Source organism: Mesoplodon mirus, assembly GCF_964341445.2.
Source record: "Mesoplodon mirus genome assembly, chromosome: 10".
Lineage (NCBI taxonomy): Eukaryota > Metazoa > Chordata > Mammalia > Artiodactyla > Ziphiidae > Mesoplodon > Mesoplodon mirus.
Genome location: NC_138986.1, coordinates 68,931,127 through 68,954,036, shown reverse-complemented (window position 1 = coordinate 68,954,036; position 22,910 = coordinate 68,931,127). Strand labels below are relative to the sequence as shown.

Sequence of the window (22,910 nt, the reverse complement as noted above, 5' to 3'; positions counted from 1 at the left end):
TTAAAAAAGAAATATATAATTTGGCTATGTCCTCAAGAACCTAGCCACACTGATTTTTCTTTTTCTAAGCAGCCCATTCCACCTTCTTTCAATCATGAAGGCCATCCTCTCATGTGCTCCCTAACTAACAGCACATAGCAGTCCAAGGACTCCACCTTCCTGTACTGCTGATGCTGGTTTGACATTTGACCTCTATTCTACTCTCCTTCTAGTGTGCCCTCACATACTGCAGAGGCTGGAAAGCTAAAAATAACACTCCCCAGAATCTCTGGCAGTTAGGGTTCCAGAAGTCATTTAGGTTTGGGCAATTTGATACACTTTGTACGTGATCTAGAAGGTAGAAACGGGTGGGAAAGGGAGCTACCCTTATTTTTTCTGACAAGCACAGTAGCGGAGGCTTTGTTTTTTAGTGGCATCACTACTAGAGGTCCTAGTGTCCTGTCATCTGACCTCCAAGGGAAGTGAAAGATAGGGTATGGGTGGCCTCTTTTGCTAGTCTGAACTCTAGAAGGCATGGCAGGAGTAGTGGCAGTTTTCCTGACTGTGGCAGTGGCGGTGATCGCAGAAAAGGCAGAAGCTCCCTTGATGATCAAGTTCTATGGTACAGTTCTGTGAGTCATCTATGTCAGCTTAATCCAAAGCTTCTTCAGCACTCCCAACAACTTTGCAAACTATTCAATATCCCATAGTAAATTCCTTCCTGCTTTTACTAGAGTGGATCTAGTTTTCTGCAAATAACCCCTTGCCAATATGCATAGCTGACGAAGTACTGCAGCTACTTCTCCAGTTTACCTACTCTAGATTTTCCCAAGGTATATGGTCTCAGCAACAGGACTCACCTTTTGCAGCTGGTACTCAGACTATATTCCTATTTTTCTTAGCACCTTAGTATCTTATAAGTCCAACTAAATGCCTGAACCTAGGCTTTTGGAATTAGACTGCTTAATTTCAAATCCTGGGTGCAATACTTACTAGCTGTGTGATTTCGGGAAAGTTACTTTTGGTATCTGAGTTTCCTCATCTATAATCAGCAGTACTTAATAAACCGGGCTATTGTGAAACTAGTTGAGATAATACATGAAAACACTTAACATGGTAAGTTTCAGTAATTATCTCTTCCTGGTTCAAATATTTCCCTTAACAACTGTCAAACAACTATCAAGTTCAACCCTATGCTTTTGACTTACTCATGTAAGACAACAGCTTTTCTTATATGTTGTATTTCTTATATTCTTTTTCATCAAGTCCTGTCATTTCCTCTCTTAAAATGCTGCTTGAGAACTTTGTAACAATGAGAGCTGACTAGTGCGGTAACAATCTATGCCACAAATACTGATTTCTCCAAGTCTTTAACGTATTCCAGTACAGAATAAATGACTTTCTTGTAAGCATGCAAAAGACAGATTTCTATCCTGGAAGACAGATTACATGAGATAAACTCCAAAATCCCTTCCAATTCTAATATTATACAATTCTAACTGCAGCTTAAGATTGGGCTGCTACACAATGTCATACTTTAATGGAAACCATAAGCCTATTATACACTGAAGCATTACAGGCAAGAATCTATAGTAATCTCTCTTTATTAGGATAGTCTTGTTTCAATTTTCAGTCTTGAAAACTCCAGCTGGTACTCACATGACTGAGACTGAGTTTCTTTTATAAAACAAATATGAACAAAAAAATTGGGAGGATGACTATCAATCCCATATAACTATTTTCATTTCGGCATCTTTCAGTTCTTCTTCATATGCATACATATTTTTAACAAGTTAAAATCAAAACATACATACCAGTTAAACCTGGTTTCTGAGTTAATCTTTTGGTTTTGAAACAAATTCTTTTTGCCATTTCTAAACCAATTTTTTCCATTTTTTGGGTCATATTTAATTAGCATTAAGCTCATATAAATTTCAACTTCTTTGTTTTTTGTCCTTTTGTTACTTAAGCCTTAAACCGTTAGACTGTATCACCAAATACAGACCCGAAAGGCATGCTCAGTATTTTCTGTGAAACGAATGACACTTACCTATGATGGTAGAACGCAAATGTCCAACATGAAATTTTTTGGCAACATTAGGTGAACTGCAAGATAATTGCAAAAGTTTATTTTTTCTGTTCTAAGAACAAGAGTTCTAAAATGAACTAGGTCATAGCTCCATAGTTTAATACAATTGTGGACTAAAGCCTTTGGTAATTTAGGGCAAAGATAGTTAAAGATTAGACATTTAGAACAAAGATAAATTAGAACTCAGAAAGAACCATCCTTAGTGAAATTGATCCTGTGACTCATGAGGTAGTCACATAACATACACAGAAGTGGCACACTTAGGAAGCAGATACATTTGAGGACTAATAAAAAGATGAGGAAATTCAGAGATATGTTGTGATACAAACAATGTACATTATTAGAAATTAAGTTTAGTGCACTACTTCTCAATTCTTTAACTTCTTAAAAATTATTGGGGACCCCAAAGAAATTTTGTTTATATGAGTAATATCTATCAATATTTATTGTATCAGAAATTAAAACAAAAATATAGAACTATTTATATATAAAGCTTCCCAGGATAACTAGAAATAGGATTTACCACTCCAAATTCTCAAGCAACACATTTATCACTCTTGGTGGTTGAGAAGCTGTAATCAATAATTTAACAATAGCAAATGCTTCTAGAGCACACTCGCTATCTGACAGGCACAGTTTGACATACTTTACATGCATTAATTCACTTAATGCTCAGAAGAGCTGTGATGTAAGGTACTCTCATGTCTTATTTGTGATGAGGGACTTGAGATACAAAAAGGAAAAAAGATAATGAAGCGAATTTGGCAATATCTTGAGGACTCTTGAACCTGGGTGATGAGCCTATGGGACTTAACATACCTTTCCCCTATTTTGTGTATGTTTGAAAATTTTGTAAGTTTTTCAATATTAAAAAAAGATATATTAACTAGAACACAGCTGGATAAAATTGGTAAAGGGACTTCCCTGGTGGCACAGTGGTTAAGAAACCGCCTGCCAATTCAGGGGACATGGGTTAGATCCCTGGTCCAGGAAGACCCCACATGCCATGGAGCAACTAAGCCCGTGCGCCACAGCTACTGAGCCTGAGCTCTAGAGGCTGCACGCCACAACTACTGAAGCCGAGGTGCCTAGAGCCCGTGCTCTGCAACAAGAGAAGCCACCGCAGTGAGAAGCCCGCGCACCACAACCAAAAGTAGCTCCCACTCACCGCAACTAGAGAAAGCCCACGTGCAGTGAAGAAGACCCAACGGACCAGAAATAAAAATAAATAAATAAATTTATATTAAAAAAGAAAAGTGGTAAAAACAGAGCTTAATCTTGGTCTGTCTCCAAAGCTTTGTTATCAATATTACCCTTTTAAGGGTATTACAATTTAAAAACTTGATCCTATAGATACCTGTGCACAATTGTGAAGTCATGAAACTATAAGGATACTCATTTAATCATTATTTAGAAAGAAAGCAAATGTTCTTCAATAGGGTTAAAACAACCCATAAACAAGAAAGATATATAAAACACTGGTTTTATGAAACTAAACGACAGTGAAGGACTGTGATCCCTATGAGAACGTCAGCCAACAGGGTGACCCTTAGGACTTCCTTACTAGCAAATTCAGGAGATGTAGCTAAAGCAGAACAATCTATACCATGAAATGTTTATATTAGAAAAGAAGAAAGGTTTCAAATCAATGACCTAAGGCTCTCCTATAAGAAACTAGAAAGGGAGGCTCAAAACAAATCCAAAGTAAGCAGAATAAAAGAGAGTAATACAGATGAAGGTTAAAAAAAAAAAAGGGAAACCGTTAGATATCCTAATCGTAGTGGTGGTGATGAGACCTGGACATCTTTGACAAAACTCATCAAATTACATGTTGAAATATGGTGAACTGTATTGTACTGTATGTAATTATACCTCAATAAAGCTAATTAAAAAAAAAAATCTCCAGACAACAGAATACTATGAAACAATAAAAATAAGCCAGCCCTGGATGTACTGATATTAAAGAAGTGTAAGCTACGTTGTTTAAAGAAAAAAGCAAGGAGAAGAATAGCATATAATGTGTGTGATCTGTTTACAAATGCAAAGAATATCTCTAGGTGGGTAAGCAAGAAACTGGTATTGGTGAATGCCCATATGGAGAGAACTGGGAAACTAGGTTAGGGAGTACACATCCTTCTCACTGAATACCCTTTTGTAATCTTTGAATTTTTAAAGACTAGGTATTTATATTATCTGTCTAATAATAATAAAAAAGCTTTCACACAGCTTTTGCATTGTTTTAAAAAACTGAGTATAGTTGATTTACATTATATAAGTTCCAGGCATACAACAGTGAATCACAACTTTTAAGGATTATACTCCATTTATAGTTATTATAAAATGTTGGCAATAGTCCCTGTGCTATACAATATATCCTTGTAGCTTATTTTAGACATAGTAGTTTGTATGTCTTACTCCCCTACCTCTACCTTGCCCCTCCCCACTTCCCTCTCCCCACTGGTAACCACAAGTTTCTGCCCTATATCTGTGAGTCTGTTTCTGTTTTGTTATATTCATTAGTCTATTTTTTAGGTTCCACATATAAATAACAACATACAGTATTTGTCTTTTTCTGTCTGACTTATTTCACTTAGCACAATACCCTCCAAGTCCATCTATTTTGCTGTAAATGGCAAAATTTCATTCTTTTTTATGGCCGAGTAGTATTCCATTATGTGTGCGTACACGCGCGTCTTCTTTATCCAGTCATCTGTTAATAATACTTAGGCTGCTTCCATATCTTGCCTACTTCCGTATCTTGCCTAGTTCAATAATGCTGCTATGAACATTGGGGTGCATGTATCTTTTCGAATTAGTGTTTTCATTTTCTTCAGATGTACACCCAGGAGTGATATTGCTGGATCATATGGTAGCTCCATTTTTAGTTTTTTGAGGAACCTCCATACTGTTTTCCACAGTGGCTGCATCAATTTATATTCTCACCAACAGTGCACGAGGTTTCCCTTTTCTCACATTTTTGCCAACATTTGTTATTTGTGGTCTTTTTGATGATACCCATTCTGAGGTGTGAGGTGATATCTCATTGTGGTTTTGATTTGCATTTCTCTGATGATTAACCATGTTGAGCATCTTTTTTTTTTTTTTAATAAATTTATTTATTTATTTATGGCTGCATTGGGTCTTTGTTGCTGTGCACGGGCTTTCTCTAGTTGTGGCGAGCGGGGGCTACTCTTCATTGCTGGGCGCGGGCTTCTCACTGCAGTGGCTTCTCTTGTTGCAGAGCATGGGCTCTAGGTGCGTGGGCTTCAGTAGTTGTGGCTCTCAGGCTCAGTAGTTGTGGCTCGCGGGCTCTAGAGTGCAGGCTCAGTAGTTTTGGCACACAGGCTTAGCTGCTCTGTGGCATGTGGGATCTTCCAGGACCAGGGCTCGAACCCATGTCCCCTGCATTGGCAGGCAGATTCTTAATTGCTGTGCCATCAGGGAAGTCCCCCATGCTGAGCATCTTTTCATGTGCCTGTTGGCCATAGCTTTTGTACTTTTTCTTTAGAATTAGAAGAACTGAGTCTATCTAGGGCTTCACAAAACCTCCCTTGAAATCATCAATTTGCCATTCTCTGGCACCACATTCCTGCTCGGAAGGGAATACAATGATATGGAAAATACAAATTCAATTCCTTTGGCAATCAAAGTAATTACTATGAATACAATTTGGACACTTTACTGGAAATTAAAAAAAATCTTTCATGTAATTTCCTCAATCTTGTAAGAAAAAAGATAATATTACTCTTATTTTCCATACAAGAAAAGAGACTAGAGAAATAAACTGTCCCATCTAAGATGACTGAATCAGTTACTAAGTGAAAATTGGTACCCTGATCTCCTGGACTTCCATATTACCAGAGGTCCTCAATTTGTTTTGTGAGAACACTTCACACTGGGGAACAGCAGGGAGTGGGGAAGATTGTGTTGACGAAAGAAGAGGAAAGGCTACCACTGCTGACTGTGCTCCTGCAGATTTGATTTGAACAAAACAGGAAAGGCTGACTCTGCAGAGAGGAGAGAGGCAACAGCAGTTAGCTTCAATTCTTACTCTACCTAAGAGCCCAGGCCCAGGGGGAACAGTCATCTACGCTGGCACTTTATCACACTGCTCCCGGATCAGACAAAATATAGGGAAACCAACCATATATCAATATATCAGGAGGCAGGAAAGGTTAAGGATACAGGATTCAGAGTTAGCTCTGTGACTATGAGCAAGCTCCTTGACCTATCATCACCATCATCATCTCAATGTAAGGGGCAAGTTTCTTGAACACAGTGATTCTATCTCTTGCTTTGAGGGGAAAGCTGCCTGGGCTATTAAAGAAACTACGTAGTTAAAGAAATTCTCTCCTCCCACCTCTCTCATTTTCAGGACAAATTCAAGAACAATGTTTTCTATCAGTTTTTACCCTCTCCTCTACCTGTTTGTCTCTACTTTGAAACCACAATGATAAGCGCCACAGCAACTGGAAAACTTCTAAGGGAGAAAGCAGCTATGGTCCCACAGCAATGCCAGATGGAAAATAAGAGGGCAAAGATGGCTGCTGGGAAATGGACCCTGCTTTCATCAGCATTCAGATGCTCATTTAAGTTCTAGCCTTCCTTAACTGCTTTAGAAAAAAGTTGAGAGAGGCAAATCCATAAGCAAATGAACTGCCATTCAAAAGGCCTATAGACTACAACTCAAATAGAACATGTTATTTTTAGACATAAGCATAAACAAAAAAGCATTATATGGGAAACACAAACTTTGGAGAAAAGCCAAAGAATCAGTGAGTAAAAAAGACTAAGGTCTTGGTATTTTGAGCTTGGCTGGGGAGAAGGGATGGTGAAGGGGAAGTGAACGTTGAGAAGAAGGCATTAAAAGTGAGCACTGAAAAAAAAAATAAATAAATTAAAAAAAAAAAGTGAGCACTGGTGGCAACTTTTCACGTTTTCATGTTTCAAGAAACTTGTGATGGCACTATTTCAAGGGTGAATGTGTAGTAACAGATGTTATTCCACTTTGCTACTGATTCTCCATTGCTGTTGGTTAGGTAAGAGCAAGGAGTGTACAAGTACTGAAGTACCTCCCCAGAGAAGGGTATGTGTCCTGCATCACTAAAGACATGAATAAAAAGAATTAAAGGTGGCTACAAACTCTTTGCCACTCTCTGTTAAGAGATGTAATCTACTCCCTTGCTCTGAATCAGGGATGATCTTGTGACTTGCTCTGACCAGCTGACAGTTACAGAAGTGATGATGTGCCTGTTACAAAACCAGATATTTTACTATCTTGGAGCCCTGAGCACCTTTGTAAAGAGGTCTGGCTATTCTGCTGGAGAATGCAGAGAGAGAGATGCCTGGCCAGCCCTCAGGTGAGATGCCAGACAAGTAAATGAGCCACCTGGATTTCTAGCCCTAGTATAATGTCTAGATGACCAGAGTTGCATAAGTGACCGCAGGCAAGTAAAAGAATCATTAGGCTACGTCCTCCCTGATTTCCTGGTCTACAGGGTCATGAACATCAAAGTGGTGGTTGTTTTAAGACACTAATCAGGAGTGTGGCAAACTTTTTCTTAAAGAGCCAGATAGTAAATATTTTAGGCCATCTGGTCTCTATCTCAATTATTCAACTCTACTGTACTCAACAGCCATTAGAGTATGAAAGTAGCCACAGTGACAATATGTAAATGAATGTGCAACCCTGTATTCCAATAAAACTTTATTTACAAAAACATGGCAGGCTGGATTTTGCCCATGGGCTAAAGTTTGCCAGTCCCTGTATCAAGTTTTGTAGTGGCTTGTTGTGCAAGAGATGACTGAAATGACGGCAACTTTCCTTGGGGGATGGCCTTAGTGTAGTTCCTCTCTGGGGTGAGGATGACTGCAGAAGTCCCTCTCTGTTCTTTTGATGCAACAATGTTTACACTGAACTTTAAATATCTTGATTGGAGCACACCAGTAGCGTAAGATTTATTCATAATATATATCTGCTCCATAAAAAGGTTAACTTACTCAACAATCAGTCCTTATCATAAACAGATGAGTTTACCCAGTCTTAGAGGCTCTGCTGTTTCTAAGAACAAGACTGAGTGGCAGAGACAGTACAAATGTGGAATCCATAAAACCCATTCACCTCTGATTACTCCAGGTACTAATCATAACTAAGTTTAACTAAGTTACCACCATAAATTATAATAATGAGTTAGAAAACTTGAAATAATATCTGCCATGTCAATTTTTAAAAATCTTCCACAAAAACATATACTTAAGACAAAGGCTCTAGCAAGTTCTATCTTTCTAAGTGGGAAAACAGCTCATCGAAGCTCTTCCTTGGCTGTTAGGAAGGCAAATACAGTATCTCTAACAATGTTCAAGAGCTGTCATCCTGTCAGCTGTACCCTGAAAGTGACCCCTTTTCTTTTTTGGTTACTTAAAAGCAATTCATAGATTAGATGGTTTTGTTGATGGCATATAAGAAAGTTATCATGAAGACTATTTAGAGGCACATTAAAACATCAGGCTATTTCTCTGGTAATTTTAAATAATACACATTACATGTAATGGACCTTGTGATGTTGGATTTGAATTGGTAACATCAGTAAAAATTGAGTTCCAGTAGTAATAAGCACTCCTACAGCCCAGAACTTGGCTTCTAAATACCTCCCTCACAAAAAGGAACCAGGACTTCTTGGGGGAAATGGACAATTCCAAGTCTGAGTAAGATTGGAACATCTTATGCCAAAAAGAAAAGTACAGCAAGGCTTAAGGGGACATGCAAAGAGAATAAAGGAGCCTAATTTGGGATAATTTGAGTATAAAAACCAGTAATTTAAAAACAATCTTTTCCATGATCCAGCAATCCCACTTCTGGGTATATATCCAAAGGAAACAAATTATCTTGAAGAGAAGTCTGTGCTCCCATGTTCACGGCAGCATTATTCACAACAGCCAAGGTATGGAAACAACCTAGGTGTCCATGAGTAGATGAATGGATAAAGAAAATGTGGTATGTATACATAATGGAATATTATTCCGCCTTAAAAATGAAGGAAATCCTGTCATTTGCAACAACATGGATGAAACTGTAGGGCATTATGCTAAGTAAAATGAGCCAGACAGAGAAAGACAAATACTGCATGGTATCACTTATATGTGGAATCTAAAGACTAAAAAGTCAAACTCCCAGAAACAGAGACTGGAGAAGTGCTTGTCTGGGGCTGGAGGCTGGGGGAAATAGGGAGAGGTTGGTAAAAGGGTACAAACTTTCAGCTATAAGACGAATAAGTTCTGAGGACCTAATGTATAACATAGTGACTATGGTTGATAACACTGTATTGTATAATTGAAATTTGCTAAGCAAGTAGAACAAATGTTCTCACACACATACACAAAAAAAGTAAATATGTGAGGTGATAGATGTATTTACTAACTCAAAGGGGGAAATCCTCTCACTATGTATATATATATCAAATCATCATGTTGTACACTTTATCTTACAATTTTATTTGTCAATTATACCTCAATAAAGCTAAAAATATATATACATACATTACAAACACAACAAAGCTTGTTCTCTGATAATCACATTACTCTGAAATTCTTAATATGATAGTAACCATTATCTGTGCTTTAGGAGTCTACTAAAAGGAAGAACTAGATCTTCCAAAAAAAAAAAAATCACAAAACTGTTAATACATAATTTAAAAAGAAACATAATAATCACTAGGTACTTTGATTAAAGTCCAAAATTTTTATTCATGGTTTAATGATCAACTCACTGTGATTTTAAGGAAATAATATAATCTGATTTTTAATTTTTCCATGTGTAGTTCTGTGAGATCCCAGATGATAACAGTAACTCACCTGCCCAGCCAGTTGATTAACCAACACATATGATGGGTAGGCACTCACCTGAACTCAACCACGATCTTCTTCTGGGGAAGGTCAGAAAAAAGTTCACTTTTTAATCCGTATTTTGAGCCATCTTCAATCACTTCTTGTAGTACTGTCTGAAAAGTAAAAGGTATGGGATTTAATGAAGAAAAAATTTGCAGTTTTCTTAATTACTTTGTTACTGAGAACTAACTATTGCTAATTTGCACATTCTAATTTATGGAACTGAGAAGTTTATAGTATTCTCAGCAGTACCACCTTCTTCTATCGCTAATGCTAGTCAGAGCAGTCACAACACAAGTTAACATCTACGGGGCCTCTGTGCCCTTTTTTATAACTTTTTTTTTTTTTTTTTTTTTTTGCGGTACGCAGGCCTCTCACTGCTGTGGCCTCTCCCGTTGCGGAGCACAGGCTCTGGACGCACAGGCTCAGCAGCCATGGCTCACGGGCCCAGCCGCTCCACAGCATGTGGGATCTTCCTGGACCGGGGCACGAACCCATGTCCCCTGCATCAGCAGGCGGACTCTCAACCACTGCGCCACCAGAGAAGCCCCTCTGTGCCCTTTTATACATCATGTCTATTCATCCTTATAGTAGCAAATGATGTAGATACTTTACAGATGAAGAAACTGAAGTTTAGAGAGGTAATTGCCAAAAGTCCCACAGCAAATAGAAACAAGAAAACCAGAAGCAGCATCTAATATTTATCAAATGCATATGATGTGCCAGGCACTGTACTAAACATTTTATATGTATTATATGCATTAATTCTCACAACAACCCTAAGAGATGAGTATATTTTTACAAATGAGGAAACAGAAGCTCAGACTGGTTAAGTAACTTGCCCAAGGTCATACTGCAAAAACTTTGTTCACTCCACAGCTTATGTGTTAACTCTGCGTGGTGCTACTACTTTTCTGATACTAATGATCACAGTAATGGTAGAAAATAAATAAAAAATTATAATTTAAGTTCCCCTTGGCTACATAAGTAAAAAGCAAGGAGATATCACAGAAACTGCCAAAACATATTCCAGGTTAATTTTTAGTTATTAACATAGAATTACTGTATGGTTCATAAAATTCATACTTTATTTTTTGCTAACAGTGATGATGCACTCATTTATGTATTTACTTTTTACTGTAGGATTTTGAAATTACTGATAGATTTTTATTTACTCATACTGGTTTTTGCTTCACACACAGTATTTGAAGTCCTAAAAATGTAGTTTATGACATGAAGAATTCTACTATCATAAGAGCTGGTTAAGACAGTCACTTTGGGACTTCCCCGGTGGCACAGTGGTTAAGAATCCACCTGCCAGTTCAGTGGACATGGGTTTGATCCCTGGTCCAGGAAGATCCCACATACTGTGGAGCAACTAAGCCTGTGTGCCACAACTACTGATCCCATGTGCATGGAGCCCGTGCTCCACAACAAGAGAAGCCACTACAATGAGAAGCTCACGCACTGCAACAACGCAACTAGAGAAAGCCTGCATATAGCAACGAAGACCCAACGCAACCAAAGACATAAATAAATAATTAAAAAAAAAAAGACAGTCACTTAATGGAAAAGGCAGAGAAGGTAGTAGGAGGCAACAAAGCAACACTTTTAAGAAGCATCTATAGAGTGCCAGGCTCAAGTCTAGATTCTTCTTTGTTATTTTTAAGCCTAACAATCTTAAAATGGGCAACACTTTCCATTTAATAGATGGAAGAACTAAGTGTGTATTTGCCCAAGGACAACGAGAAAATAATATTCTCTTCACTGACACTGTGCATTAGGACATACAGAGAAAGGACTAATATACAGACATTAAGTACAATAGTGCCTGTCCTACATGAGGGACCCATTAAATGTTTGTTACTCCAAGAACATGGGTCACAAGAAGATTGCAAGTGGGAAGGTAAATGTAAATGAGAGGTAATTCATACTCAGATTATTCACAGGTTAAGGCCTACCCATCCTTTTGACTTTCTATCCCTTTTTATGTAACAGATGGTAGACTCCACAAAAGGTAATAGCGGTAAGTTAGAATTCTCTTTAACAAATGACACTTGGTTCACTGATTTCGCTGGCATAAACAAAAAAAAGCAACTTTAATAAGAGGCTATCTTACATGCTCCACTTCCAAACCATTCACTGACAATTCAACCTACCTGCTAACTAGCTAGCTTTTTTCTCTACCTTTTCACTGGAAGTGTTCTCAAAATCAGTACTCTAAATGCCAAACCCAATTGAACACTTAAATTGTATTTAATACATTACTTTTATGAATACATTCTTTTCGTAAAATTAAAAAATTAAACAAATTAAGATAAGGCTGAAGTCTAGAGTCCCTTTTGTTCATCTGCCCTAATCCTGGTCCCTTCCTGCTTTCCCCCGGGGTAACTACCTTTCAAGCATCATTTTAGCTGATTACTACTCCCTTCTCCTTGCAACTACCCTGCTTCCTTGGTTGTTGTGACATCATTCTACTGAATTTTGCTTTCCTTTATTTCCTTTGCAGACCCATCTTCCACTGCCTGCCCCCACTCCCTACCCTGTGCTCCTTTCTTGCTTCTAGCTCCTTACTTTACGCTTCTCCTAGGTGTAAAGTCCTAAGACTTTACTACTTACCTACCAGAATCTTGTGCTACAGATTGATACAGTCAACTTGGGATTGAACATCTCTCTCAGGCACCTCAAACACAATATACTCGTCTTCCTTCAACGTTCTTTATTTCCACGAATTTCACTCTGAAGCCCCCAGCTAACCAAGTCAGAAACCTAGGAGGAGTTCCTAAGATCTACCCTTTTCCCTCAACCTCCAGAACCAATCACCTGTTAATCACCGAGCCCTGCGCATGCTGTCTCCTAAATATTACAATTTTCCCCTCTGCCCTGGTTTAGACCGTCATCATCTGTCAGCTACACCGCTACAAAAACAACTACAACAAAACAATAGCACCTAACTATCTTCTTATATAATCTACATATTTAATCAGGTCTATGTTCTGTTTAAAGCCTTCAATGATTCCCTACCACTTAAGAGATTTTACCAGTTTCTCGATTTTTACTTTACGTGCATATCATTTTTAGTTTTAATTTTGAGGAAACTGATTTGTTGAAAGGCACATTGTAATATCCATAAAAATCACAAGTTAGAAGTGTTCGTTTTTTTTGATGACATATAACTATTAAAATGAAATTTCTTAAGTGTAAGAAATACCAAAAAATCATGTGTGCCACCTGTGGTACGCATAACACACCATGGAAAATAATGACAGAGGAAAAAGCTGAGACTCTTACGTAGAGCATGTAAGGTCCTTCATACTGTGTGATTTCATATCCTCCCCCATGCCATCCTATGTGGAAATCATACTCAATCACCTCCTGATTTCCAGACAATGCCATGTTTTTGACTGTACTCTGTCCCAAACTGTCCCCTCTGCCTGGAATGTCTGCCCTTGTATCTCCCAAGTATATTCTTTATCTTCATCCCAATTCAAGGTTACCTCCTGTCTCCTTGAGACAGATTTACTTTGAGGGAGTGGGGAAAAAAAAATTTACATGTACCTTTCTTTACACCAGGATTGTATCTTATACATGCCCTCATTATATGATTCATCCCACTGTCTACCCATCACACATTACACTGTGATATTTTTTATGCTTTGCTTTTTTAGATCATAAGCTCCTTGAGGGCAAGATACATGCCATTTTGTCTTCAGATTTCAGTAATGCAGTCCCTGGCAAATAATAAGCAGGAAGTTTATTGAATTAGTGGGCACAAAGAAGAATGTCAGTGAGCTAGTAAAGTTCTCTGATACTTTAATAGAGTAAGTTAGAGGCCCATCTATTCACCAATATGTAGGTTTAAAGGTAAGAGGTACTCAGTAATGTAAATGCAGGTACATAAAGAATCTATAACCAGAAATTAAATCTTTCAAAGGTTTCACTTTTTGGAATGCTTTAGCAAATTAACGAATATTCCAATTGGCAGGTGCTTTCTGTTTATCCACCACCATTATATTTTCTGTGGATGATTCTGTCATTTTATCTAATTCTTTATTGGTCAATATATATTTTAAATTTATTTTATATATTTATCTTTGGCTACATTGGGTCTTCAGTGCTGCGCACAGGCTTTCTCTAGTTGCGGCGAGCGGGGGCTACTCTTCGTTGCGGTGCACGGGCTTCTCATTGCGGTAGCTTCTCTTATTGCGGAGCACAGGCTCTAGGTCATGTGGGCTTCAGTAGTTGTGGGACAGAGGCTCAGTAGTTGTGGCTCACAGGCTCTAGAGCGCAGGCTCAGTAGTTGTGGTGCATGGGCTTAGCTGCTCTGCGGCACGTGGGATCTTCCGGGACCAGGGCTCGATCCGGTGTCCCCTGCATTGGCAGGCAGATTCTTAACCACTGCGCTACCAGGGAAGTCCCTGGTCAGCATTTCTTGACAGCTCTCAAAAGAGCTTCTAAGGAAGCTACCACTACTTGATTGGTCAGTTCCTTAGTCAATAGCTGAAAAGTGCTTAATTATTCATTCTTTCCACGTGTTCAGCTAATTGACACTACCCATGACTTGAATGCATCCACTGCCTATTGACATAAACTCAATTAGTGAAATAATGAGCAGAGTTAGAGCCACTTAAATCAGTATCTCTCTTTTTTTTCCCCTTAAGTTTTGGTAGAGCATGCACAGTTGAATTTGGCAAATAAAAATGCATGTGTGCTTGCGAAATAAAGAATTGTATTATCCACTGTGTATTTCTAAGGCACACCTAAAAAACAGGATTTTGTTTGCCTTTTTCCTATTTGGTTAAACTCATATTTTCTCTTTTTTCTCCCCATAAACTGAATTAAGTATTATTCAAAGTTAGTTTCTCCTGAAAGTCATCTATAGACTACTGCCAGGTAGAAGTCTGGTACCAAAGTGATAGTTCTTCACAATGCTAAGTTCTTCCAGCTTTGAAACATGTATTATCTAGTCTCAGAGATTTGGCAGTTCCGACTGCATTTAATTTCACATTTTAGCCTCCTACCTTTGATGATGATCTATATGAAGACATGATAAGCCATTATTAGTGATCCAAACCTGAGCTACCAGGTAATCGTCTCTGGTGCCGCCAGTACTAGTAATTCGACCACAATGCATGAACAGATTCAGTTTATGCAAGGCTAAGTTCGTACATGTGGAGACAATGATAAATTCATAATTCTCTGCTTGAGGAGTAAGTTTTGGACATAGATCACTGGCTACATGTGAATCTCAGTAACTTTAACATGGAAAAAAAAGTTTTATAATGGTCCTAAAGAAGGGTTGAATTTTCTTGATATGATCTGAAAACTTCAGACAGGCAAATGAACATTGTTTAAGGCCTGAAAATAATGGAGCCAGGTGTAGAAGAAATTAGGCTTTGAGCAGATAAGAATTATTATTAAAAAATTATAACACAGGTACATTCAATACTCCCTTTTTCAGACTATGGGTGTTCACCGCTCTAGGATGTATCTTTACTGTGACACTGAGCAGGCTACTGTAAGCAATCTGCTTGTTCCTTTAAAGAAAGTCACAGTAATATCCAGATCATCAAAGCTACAAGGAAGGGAGGGTTTCCACGTGAGAAACAGTAGCTGGACCTCAAAGCCCTAACTCTTTCCCTCCATTGTCAACTGAGAAGGATTTGGGAATATATTTAATAAGTGAGCTAGTGGGCATCCTTAAACAGATAAAATCTCCTAGTTAATTAATTGGAATAAAGCATGAAAATTCATGGCCATTGAAATTTTAAATTATTAACTATGCCCTGCCTCGAAATATAAACTATATTTCTTTCAGCTAAGCTGGCTATAAAGGCAAACTCCATCTACTATAGCACATTTTCCCATAAAAATTGCCTATCAAATGACCTAAAGTTTGGAAGGCATGTTGGCAAGTTCCATTTCTCCTTCCATAAGCACTGAGACAGCAACTGGAAGAAAGAGTCACTTATTTAAAAATGGTACATTAGGGGCTTCCCTGGTGGCGCAGTGGTTGAGAATCTGCCTGCCAATGTAAGGGACACGGGTTCGAGCCCCGGTCTGGGAAGATCCCACATGCCGCGGAGCAACTAGGCCCGTGAGCCACAGCTACTGAGCCTGTGTGTCTGGAGCTTGTGCTCCGCAACGAGAGGCCACGACAGTGAGAGGCCCGCGCACTGTGATGAAGAATGGACCCCACTTGTCACAACTAGAGAAAGCCCTCACACAGAAACGAAGACCCAACACAGCCAAAAAAAAAAAAAAGGTACATTAGATTCACTGGTTTGCTAAGTTGACATGAAGTGTTATCAAGAGCCCAACAAGTTGTAGACACTTTTTAAAAAGCTCAAAACAAATTTTTCTTGTCCCTGTGATGGATTTTGGTTTAACAAGTTTGTCTTGAAGTAACAGTGAAAAAAAGATAAAAGAAAAGAGTTCAAAGATCTAGAGACAAGCATGAAACACTAACTCTCCTTCAGAAGAATTATAGGGCTGATGGGTAAATGTCTGTAAACTATGTAACCTTGGGAAGAAACTATATTATTAGAAATTTTGGTTTTTTTCAATTATTTCAGTTATTTTCAATTCAAGACCATAGCATATACTAAGTCTGACCAACCCAACACTGGTGTGTATTTCTTTTTTTAAATTAATAGACCAAACCATGCATTATGATAAATTTTAAAGTTCAGTTGAGATAAAACTCAACAAATGGTCTCATATCCAGGATTACCTGTCTTCCATGGGCTCACTCAAGGGGGACCCAATTCCTCTATGAGGTTTCCCCAACTCCTTCAGGTCATCCAGATTTTACCATCTCTGATGTTTCTTATGCTTATTGTATCGATCACATTAAAAAAAATTTATTGTTTTATTAAAAGAACTGTCTTATGGTTTCTCTTATATAAATCTTATGCTTCCAACAGATTATAGGCTACCAGAGAGTGAAACCAGCAGTACCTTTCTTATATTCAATATGGAGTCCATTAATTCATTTAACAATAGTTATCTTGCACCTACTGCATGCCTGGCACTGCGCTAGGATCCGGGGATGTGAGAAAAACAGATGCTATAAGCCCTAATGGAAATTAGAGTTTAAAGAGCAATAGACATTAATCAAATTGGGAATTCCCTGGCGGTCCAGTGGTTAGAGTTCTGCACTTCCACTGCAGGGGACACAGGTTTGATCCTTGGTGAGGGAATTAAGATCCTGCTTGCTGCACGGCACAGCCAGGAAAAAAAAAAAAAAAAAATAAATAAATAAATAAATAAATAATTAAAAAATAAAGTTATAGAAAAAAGATGTAAAATAGCAACTACAATAAGTTTTGCAAAGGAGACATATACAGTGCTACGTATATGAATGAAGGGGTCAGAAAGGCACTGCTAGGGAACATCAAGATCTGTAGAATAAGCAGATTTAACTTGGGGTGGCCCTCCAGGCAGACGGATCAGAATGTGCAAAGATTCTGAGGCAAGAGGAGGCACAATAAGTTTTAAGAACGAGGGAAACCACTGTAGCTGAAGCAGAGGGAATGAGTGAAGGTGCAACAGCTGCAACATAACCCATTCTTACCTTTGTTAATAGTTCTCTGTTTATTTTGAAATTTACAGTCCCTGGACCAGTGCTGATTTCACTCACCACTGTGTCACATTTTAGCTGAAAAGATAACAAATCAAGTAAAACAGGCATGTTATGAAACAGGCTTAATGAGCTTTGGAGTTCTAATCCTATCAGATTGGCTCCCAAGGGCAGCAGGTGGGTCCTCTCTCACAGTCATTGTGTCTGGACCTCGGCCTTAGCCCGTCTCCCCAGTTCCGTCATTCTATTTGCAGTTACACGTTTTCTTCTTTTCCAGGCTAGAATACTACTCTGTATTCGAAGTCTCTGTCTTCCACTTTCCCATTCTCTCACTTCAAATTCTCTTTCTAACGTGGAAAAAAGGGAGCATCACTTTACCCCCACCCTATGTACCTGGACATGCAATGAATTCTTTTTATTTCATCCGCCTTGCATGAGAGTGACAGAACGTGACATTCTGTCAGGGCATCCGCTAGAACAACTCACACCCACACATAAAATGTAAGTAATTTAAATGCTCAGTCTTCAGTGGATACGCTTTACATTTTTAACCAACTAGATGTTCACAGCACCCGAGATACCCATGACGCGTGAAGAAATACCTGCTGTCACTGAGGAGCCACTGGCCTTTATTCTGAGAACTCACAGGAGGAGGAGGAAATAAATCTCGTAATTAGGATAATTTTATTCCTGGTATGCTTCCTGATAAAAATCTGGGGTAATTTTTGGGGTCAAATAAGCATTTACTTAGCTACCAAAGCTCCTCTATCATATTCATTCTTTAAGCGTTTTTTTCTATGAAAGTGACTTTCATTGTTTGGGCTCTTCAGTGTGCCCATGCCCTCTCCTGTGTCACATGTAATAACCTTATTTAAAAAAAAACTTCCCCTCAAACCTGCTTTTCTGAAGGTATTACACTAACAATTTAGATGTGGTCATTCACCACAATCCTTTCAATTCCTCTTTTAGATACGGAACCCATCAGAGAAATTAGAAATGGAAGAGGTTTGTTAAATCATCTAACCACTTCTCTGCAATCATGATTCTATTTACATCTAATCATTTCTTCTCATATTTTAATGTTCATCTTCCCAGAAACTTATTTTAAAAATTGCAACCCACTGCTCTATCAAGCTTGTTCTCCTAAATTCAGAAGTCCATCCAGCTTCAACCTGTAAATTTAATTAACACTTCAGTCTTCCTGTAAGTAGTTAATCAAAAACTTGAATAATGTCAGCTCAAGAGGAATGTTTTATACCTAATTTCAAAAACCATCCTAACCTTATAGTATGCAGCTAAAATAAATTTAAATTATACTTTTCAAGGTGCCTTGAAAAAAAACGCTATTAAATTCATTATTATGGCTCAGATAGCCTGCAGAGATAGCTTGCAGAGTAGTTTTTCCTTTGAAATACTACATTTATTATAATGTCAAAAAGAGATAATAGTGCTGAAGTACCTACCTTCTCTGCCAGTCTCATGGTTTGAAGTTGAATATCAGGTCTTGAATGGTCATTGTTGTTTTCCAATAGAGAATCCACAGAAAGCTGAAAGTCAGCTACTTCTCTAAAGACAGACATTGAAACAGGAAAAGACTGTTACCTTAAAAATTTACTAGTGTAACAAACAAACAAATGAAAAAGACTAATTACTCTGTGTTCTCTACATTGACACAATTTTATCAGAAGGAATTACACTTTCAAAATATAAAGCAATCAGAAATATCATCACCTTGTACCGATTCAGAACTGTATCTTGCATCACCTTACGAAACTCTTTCACTTCCGTTACCTAGCTGTAGCTTTATGATATCTCTGTGGGAGAGGCAGGGCAACCACCGTATTTGATGGATGTGAAAAATGATGTCTGGCAAGTTCAATGTCTCCCCTAAAAATCCCCCTGCAACTAATAAGGAGACTCAGTAAAAAGCTCAAGTCTCGACTGCTTCTATCAGTACAAATCTTCTTCCACTATTCCACATGCTTCCTTCATTCAAGTCCCTTTACTGACCTTCAAATGACCAAAGCACAATTTTTTTTTTTTGCGGTACGCGGGCCTCTCACTGCTGTGGCCTCTCCCGTTGCGGAGCACAGGCTCCGGACGCGCAGGCTCAGTGGCCATGGCTCACGGGCCCAGCCGCTCCGTAGCATGTGGGATCTTCCCGGACCGGGGCACGAACCCGGGTCCCCTGCATTGGCAGGCGGACTCTCAACCACTGCGCCACCAGGGAAGCCCCAAAGCACAATTTTTAAAAAATGTTATAATCTGAGTTTCAACATGAGAGGAAGAATATTCTTCTTAACACTGAGTAGTTCCTTAAGGAGACAGACAGTGCTGTTCTGTTTTCATTGGGCTGGTGATGAAACAATGCAAAAACAAACCAAGAAAGAAACACAAAGCAACCGATTAGTGAAAACAATCATTTGCTTAAGAAGAGCAGTTATCTCTAGGAAAGGATGGTAGGGAGTGGAATCAAAGAAGTATATACAGGTGGCTTCAATGGTATCTATAATGTTTGATTTCTGAAAACAAAAATTTGGAAAAAAATTCAGACCTGACATATTCGAAAGTGAGCATTATTCGCTATAAATTTTCTGTAGTTTGAAATCTTCTAGGTATAAAAATAATTTTAATTAATATACAAACATCCACATAATTTCCAACACTGAACATCCTCTGATGTTTAATAATGAACTAGAGAATGAGACTTTATGGGCAGGATAAGTGGGTTGAACCATTATCTGTCTAGCCCATCTGTAATGCAAAATAGAGGAGCACAAATCACTTCCTTCTTACCACTCTTGAAATTCAGGCTCATGTCTAAAAAATTCTGTGTGGATTTTGATCACATTAAAGAATCTAGTCAACAATGACCATTAAGGGCTTCCCTGGTGGCACAGTGGTTGAGAATCTGCCTGCTAATGCAGGGGACACGGGTTCAAGCCCTGGTCTGGGAGGATCCCACATGCCACGGAGCAACTAGGCCCGTGAGCCACAACTACTGAGCCTGAGCGTCTGGAGCCTGTGCTCCGCAACGAGAGGCCGTGACAGTGAGAGGCCCGCGCACCGCAATGAAGAGTGGCTCCCGCTTGCCACAACTAGAGAAAGCCCTCACACAGAAACGAAGACTCAACACATTAAAAAAAAAAAATAATAATAATGACCATTAAGAATTTTCCTGAGCCTTGAGAAGTGACCAGGGCGGCAGAGTAGGAAGACCCTGAGCTTCCTTCCTTCCACATGCACACCAAAATTGCAGCGATTTACAGAGCAGCTATCCATGAAATCCACCTGAAGACAAGGAGAAACTATCTCCTACCGCTAAGGAAGGAACCACAGAGAGACTAGTAAGAGGGGCAGAGATGTGGTAGAGTCAAGACCCACAAACGGGAGGATAATTACAATTACAGAGGTTTTCTCCAGGGAGCAAAGCCCCACACTGGGCTCCCCAGCCTGGGGGTCTACACTGGGAAGGTGAGCCTGCAGCATTTTGGTTTGGAAAGCCGGTGGGGCTTACTTTCAGGAGAGCCAGAGGACTGTAGGAAATATAGACTCCACTCTTAAAGGGTGCACACAAAACTTCACAAGCTCTAAGACCAGGGCAACAGCATAACTCGAAAGGAGCATGTGTCAGACCCACCTGCAGATCTTGGAGAGCCTCCCAAAGAGCAGGAGGCACATGGAGCTCTCCCTGGGGACAGAGACGCTGACAGCAGCCAATTTAGAGAGCTCATCTCATCAGGACACTGGTGCTGGTACGTGCCATTTTGAAACCCTCCCTCTAGCTTATTAGTGCTGGGACCCAGCTTCATGCACCAGCCAGTCCTCACCACCTCTGGGATACCCCAGGCCAGGGACCTGGCCCCACCTACCAGTGGGCTGACACTAGCCCAGGGATCCCCAAGCTGCCAGAGGTGGTCATAGGACCCTCTTTACCCATTGGGGTGGACACCAGCCCTGGGACTCCCTAGGCCCTGCAGCAAGAGACACAGCTTCGCCCACTAGTGGGCCAGCATTGGACTCTGGACCCACTGGGACACATCCCCACCCAAAAGAACGCTGACATCACCTCCAGGATAGCTTGGGCACCTCAGCCAGCCATGTCAGGATATGACCACACTCACCAGTGGGCCATCACCAGCCCTGTCAAGAATCGACCCTGCCCACCAGGAGGCCACCACCAGCCCCGGGACCACCCAACACCATGGCCCTATCCATCAGCAAGCTAACACTAGCTCTGGGACTCTGAGCCCTGCAGCCAGCCACCCCAGGACTTAGCTCCCCACCAGAGGGCCAGCACTAGCCCCAGGACCCCCTGCAGCTCTGTAGCCAGTCGCCTTCTGACCCAGCCCTGCCCACCTGCTGGCCTGCACCAGGCCCTGGACTCCCTGGGCAACACAGCCAGCCACACCAGGACCCAGCCCTCCTGACCAGCCTGTCAGCACCAATAATTGGACGCATCAGGCCAAGCAGCTAGCTGGGCAGGGACACAGCCCCACCAGCTGAAGGTCAGATGTTTCAGGATCTCCGGAGCCGCCAGCTGCCCTGGGACTTGGCCCTGCCCACCAGTGAGCAGGCACTAGCTCTGGAACCTACTGGGCCTTGGCCCAGCCCCAGTGGGCTGACACTGACACTGGGACCACTAGGGCCTTGCAGCTACAGATGCCAGGACCTGGCTCTGCCCACCAATGGGCCAGCACTAGCCCTAGGACCCACTGGGGCTCTGTAGCCAGTTGCCTGGCGACCGGGCCCCAGCCATTTATTGGCTGGAATCAGGACCTGGACTCCCCTGGCCATGAACTCCACTGCACCAGGATCTGGCCCCACCTACCAATGACTGGCAGCCTTCACACAAGGCAGGGCCTGGCAACCCACTGTCCTACCCACAAAAGAGCCAGGCCTACTTGCATGCCCACAGTAGTCAGCCTGCCACAATAGAAAGACCCAAAAAGCCCACACAGGGGACACCTCTAAAGCATATGACTCTAGTGACCAGAAGGGAGCATGCTGCTAGGACCCATATGAAGTTTTCTACATAGGGTCACTTGTCTAGAATAGGAAATGTAACCAACCTACCAAATACATAGAAATAAAAACAGAATTAGACAAAATGAGGTCTCAGAGAAATACATTCCAAATGAAGGAACAAGATAAAACCCCAGAAGAAGAACTAAGTGGAGATAAGCAATCTACCCAATAAAGAGTTTAAGGTAATGATCACAAAGATGCTTGGGAGAATGGATGAACAGAGGGAGAAGTTTTAAACAAACAGAAGATATAAAGTAGAATCAAAGAGAGCTAAAGCATACAACAACTGAAATAAAAATACACTACAAGAAATTAATAGTAGATTAGATGATACAGAGGACGGATCAG

The 22,910-nt window shown here is 40.1% G+C and overlaps 1 protein-coding gene across 2 annotated transcripts in view; it reads right to left on the bottom strand.

Annotated features, from left to right (window-relative positions):
• RARS2 (arginyl-tRNA synthetase 2, mitochondrial) overlaps positions 1-22,910 on the bottom strand; it is a 79,935-nt gene that overhangs the window by 25,296 nt on the left and 31,729 nt on the right. For both annotated transcript variants that reach the window (XM_082633620.1, XM_082633619.1), the window contains 4 exons: positions 18,998-19,100; positions 17,529-17,612; positions 9,968-10,065; positions 2,030-2,085 (listed from right to left, as the gene is read on the bottom strand). In XM_082633620.1, coding sequence (XP_082489746.1) covers positions 2,030-2,085; positions 9,968-10,065; positions 17,529-17,612; positions 18,998-19,100 — 341 coding nt within the window. The remainder of the gene's footprint in view (positions 1-2,029; positions 2,086-9,967; positions 10,066-17,528; positions 17,613-18,997; positions 19,101-22,910) is intronic.